Raw genomic sequence first — 4,813 nt, forward strand, 5'->3', positions numbered from 1 at the left:
AATCATACTAAAAACCATAATAACCATATTAATCATAATAATATACATAATATACCTGGAAATAACCATAATGACCATTATAAATACATAAGAAACATAATAATCATAATAGACATAATAATCTTAATGATGATCATAATAATTATTCTAACAACCATAATAATCATAATAATCATTATAATAACCACTATAATCATAATAACCATAATAATAATAATAATAATAATAATAATAATAATAATAATAATATTAATAACCATAATAACCATAATAACCATAATAACCATAATAACCATAATAACCATAATAACCATAATAATCATAATAATCATAATAATAATAATACATCATAGCAATCATAATAATTGCGATAATAATCATAATAACCACGATAATAATCACAATAATAATCGTAATAAATATAATAATCATAATAATAATAGTAATAACTGTAATAACCGTATCAATGATAACAATCGTAATAATAAACTGAATAATCATTGCAATCGTTATAATAGACAGAATAATCATTGAAATAATATTAATAATCATTATAATAGCCATAATAATCATAATAATTATTGTCACAATAATAACCTTAGTGATGATCGTAATAATCATAGTAATCATAGTAATTTTTATAAACAATTCAATGCCCATTTTTATGGCAAGAGATCGATTCATTTCTTAAAAAGTGCACTACTTCCAGGATCGATTAAAAAGAATAATCCTACATACTTCCAAAGCCAGTTGTACATAGATCACAAAATCTTTTGATCTTTTGTTCCAAGACTCATACATGGCGAGAAATTCGTCCTCCCATGGGGGTGTTTTAAAAAAGCTGTTTTCGACGAAGGGCCCCGTCGCCGCCATTTTGTATGGAAATGAAAATAAAAATATTGCTTTTCATACTTCAATATGTGTTGAGTAAACCCTCTGAAAAGAAATTCTACTCCGTTTGTCATACTCTCAAAATAAATTGTCAAATTTAGGGCTTCTTTTCTGCGTCTAGAGTGGTTTTACCCCTTAAGTAGATGAAATTAGTTATTTTGAAATGATAGACTGTGTATGTGTGTATGTGTAAAATTATTCAATTTTTTTCAACAAAAGGATTTAAAATATTTTTTAAAAAAAATGTGATTGAGTACATGAAATTAGTTATTTGAAATATAATAAAATTTTAAAAATTATATATATATTAGTTGCACTTGTTACGAATTGATTTATAGAAATGTAAGTATAGAGTGGGAAGGTAGAATGCAATAGGTAACTAAGTACAGGAAATTAAAATTTAATGTTAATATTTATTAAACTTTTTTCTTCATTATTATTTAAATGCGTAAAATCACAATAGAATTTTATACAATATTAGATATAAGCATTGTAAACAAGAATATTTAAAGCACACGCTAGTAGTTCACAATCAATCAAAGAATCGTCGTCGAAATATTTACTGTTACATATCATATTAGCAATACATGACAAGTTCGTTTTTGGTGTGACACCATTTTGTTTCAAAACATTTACGAAATTTATAAACTGAATATTAATACGATGCGTATTTTCATATAGTTGGGACCGCACAAGATTAATACATTTTACATGATTGAATAAATTATTCAACGTTTCCATAGTGTAATATAAGGAGATACTGGCTAGACTTAATTTTATAAGCTTAACATTATGAATTTTGGTAAATTCTATTACAAATTCTTCAATCCATATTGGTGGGGAATCTGAATTCACGGATAGAACACATTCTTTAATTTCTTCACGTTTTTCAATGAGTGCATCCCATATTGGTACAGGTAATAGAAGTTGAGTGCCCCGATTATCACCAAGAATAATTTCAACGGTTGATATGGGTCCAACTGCGATTCCAATTTCTAAATATTCATAGGATGTTGCTGTCAGCGGGTAGCTACTTCCCATGATACGAACAGGGCATGGGTGTGACGGTTTGAAAGTAGAATTAGATCTAGAAGAAATCAATTTTTTTTATAAGATACATATAAATTTAATATTTTAATTTAAAGATTAAGAGTAAGATTAATACATACTGTGGGATTGGAAGATTTCTGCTAAATCAAGCTCGTGTATATGATAATGTAAGTATATACAGGGTGTAACAAAAATGTCGCAGTTCCTTAAAAGGGGTGATTCAGGGGGTGATTCGAAACAACTTTTTCCTTAGCGAAAATGTAAGATGTGGCTTCGTTAACGAGTTATTAATGAAAAACACCGGCCAATGAGAGCGCGAGTTTGCCGTCCGAGCGACTGCGGTAGCGTTGGATACGCGCTAGGCGCTACTGTTGTACTCCGAACAAGAAAGTCGGCATGCGTCGAAGGAAATAGCATTAGTATGAAAATATTTGCATAACGTATAAACGAAAAAGCAATGCAACAAAAGAAATGAACGGAAAATTGGAGAATTAATGTTGAAGATAGAAACGTTGAAAGTAGTCTGCGTTATATTTAAAAAATAATAATCATTAATGAATTAAATGCAATTCATCTGTAGTTTGTAAATCTGTGTCACTGGGTCACTGTACCGATACTGGTCATCGACCGTCGAAATGGTTTATGGTAGGGTAGAATTTTTCCAAGAAAGCTCCTTGTACCCCCCACGTAGTTTAAGTACCTCAGACCTTCCTTGTTCGGACACTCCGAGATCATGTCTCCTTCGAAACCAAAGCAATAAAGCCATAAATTACCTAAACGCCTGCCGTAGCATAAACCATTTCGACGGTCGATGACCGAGATCGGTACAGTGACCCAGTGACACAGGTTTACAAACTACAGGTGAAGTTTGTTCTCCTCTTCCTTTATTTTTTGTTGTATTGCTTTTTCGTTTATACGTTATGCGAATAAGAAATTTAGGTATTCGTGTTTTTACGTTGCACGTAGTTTTCCTCGATTTTAAGTAATTATTCACTTCAAGTGATAAACAAAAAAAGGACTCGGTATTATTTATTATGTCGCTTTCAGTTTTCATACTAATGCTATTTTCTTCGATGTATGACGACTTTCTTGTTCGGAGTCCAACCGTAGCATCTAGGGCGCCTACTCAACACTACCGCGGTCGCTCGGACGGCAAACTCGCGCTCTCATTGGCCGGTGTTTTTCGTTAATAACTCGTTAACGAAGCCTCATCTTACATTTTCGCTAAGGAAGAAGTTGTTTCAAATCACCCCCTGAATCACCCCTTTTAAGGAACTGCAACTTTTTTGTTACACCCTGTATATATTTGTATAATCACTGGAAATATAATATTACTAAATGAATTAGACTAAATATTTTAATAATCCACACAATATTCTACGCCTTAACTTCTGATCTGTGCCCTATGGCTTACCAATCCACTCTGCCGAATTTTCCTTCATCCCGCACCGTCGACACCACTCATTTCTTTCATGCTCTGTCTCACTCACGACCCAAACCTAAACAATAAATCTAAAGCTATCTCCAAGGGTTTGGGACACGGTTCTGCTGACCATCGCCACTCGCCTGCAAAACACCAACGTCCCAAATGGCCCAGTCATAAACTACTTAAGTCTAAATGTTTTTAAACATAACATAATCTTATCGAACCCCACACTCGGCCATCCTGCGAGAATATCTGACCTCAGATATTGTGTTATTCATTACAAGTTTCTTCAGTGTCACTATACAAATCATCGCTATTTTCACTCACCCATGGTTTAATATAGTCTACTGCTGTAGATGTCTGACGTGGCCCTTCATGTTCACCAACTTTTGTTACAATATAACGATCGTTCCGTAACACTTTTGCTAGCTCGTAAGGCCCGAAGTATTTCGCTGCGAATTTCAGACCTGGACCCTGTTGAGTTCGCTTAATTGCAACTAGATCGCCCTCTCGATATTTTCTACCTTCTATTCTTTTTTTATTAAAAGATTTCCTATTCTCCTGCTGAATTTTTAATATATTCTGTCGCGCCTCTTCCCGCAATTCGTCTCGATTTTCTTGAAATACATTTTCCCATTCGCACTCAAGCAACTCTACTATCTGAGGATCGTCCCGATATCTAGGGTCTATTCCAAATAATATCTGAAATGGTGTCGTTTTTATACTTCGGCTCGGAGTAGTATTAAAACACCTTTGACACATGTCCAAGAATTTATACCACTCGTCAGTTTTCGGCGCTGACAGTTTGGTTAATAACGGTATTAGCGTACGATTGACCCGTTTTACCTGACTGTTTGCCCGCAGCATACCTGTAGTAGTAAACACGTGTTCTATACGTTCGTATTTACAAAAATCCTGAAACGCAGTTCATGTGAACGCGGCAACTCTATCTGAAATAATCCTTCGAGTATTTCCAAAAAGAATCGCCCGTTTTCTTAAATGGTCTATTACTTCTGTCGAATTACAACTTTTTGTGGCGTAAAGCCACACAAATTTTGAAAACGCATCGATAACAACGAAGATATAATGGTATCTTTTCTTTGTCGATGGGAGCAGCCCTAAGTGATCCACATGGAAAGTATCTAACGGCACATGGCCTTTACTTATCGCAAATAAAAACTCCTCCTGCCTACCTTCCTTTCTTTCTGCAAGTATACAATCAACGCAACTTCGCAGCACTTTGTCTATTTTCTCCCTCATATTCCGAAACCAATAATTCCTTTTTAATAAGGCTTCGGTTTTTCCGGATGCGAAATGACCGTTTTCGTGAGCGCGTCTAATTATTTGGGTCTGCATTGACCTTGGCACTAAAACACGTATATCCCCATCAATTTCTTTGAATAAGATGCCACCCCTAATTTTAAAACCCTCAGCTTGTCCTGGCTC

General features: G+C 34.1%; 2 protein-coding genes across 2 annotated transcripts; both read right to left on the minus strand.

The window, feature by feature from the left end:
• Positions 1–1,368: 1,368 nt before the first annotated feature.
• Positions 1,369–3,470, minus strand: LOC143187685 (uncharacterized). Its single transcript, XM_076391923.1, has 2 exons — positions 3,356–3,470; positions 1,369–1,978 (listed from the first exon to the last, which is right to left on the minus strand). The coding sequence occupies exon 2, from the start codon at positions 1,930–1,932 to the stop codon at positions 1,369–1,371; it is 564 nt and encodes a 187-aa protein (XP_076248038.1). The 5' UTR covers positions 1,933–1,978; positions 3,356–3,470.
• LOC143187686 (uncharacterized) lies at positions 3,384–4,298 on the minus strand. The gene is made up of 3 exons (XM_076391924.1): positions 4,276–4,298; positions 3,695–4,217; positions 3,384–3,507 (listed from the first exon to the last, which is right to left on the minus strand). Exons 1-3 carry the CDS (start codon positions 4,296–4,298, stop codon positions 3,460–3,462), a joined length of 594 nt encoding a protein of 197 aa, XP_076248039.1. The 3' UTR covers positions 3,384–3,459.
• Positions 4,299–4,813: the final 515 nt, after the last annotated feature.

This window comes from Calliopsis andreniformis, unplaced genomic scaffold (genome assembly GCF_051401765.1).
Source record: "Calliopsis andreniformis isolate RMS-2024a unplaced genomic scaffold, iyCalAndr_principal scaffold0138, whole genome shotgun sequence".
Lineage (NCBI taxonomy): Eukaryota > Metazoa > Arthropoda > Insecta > Hymenoptera > Andrenidae > Calliopsis > Calliopsis andreniformis.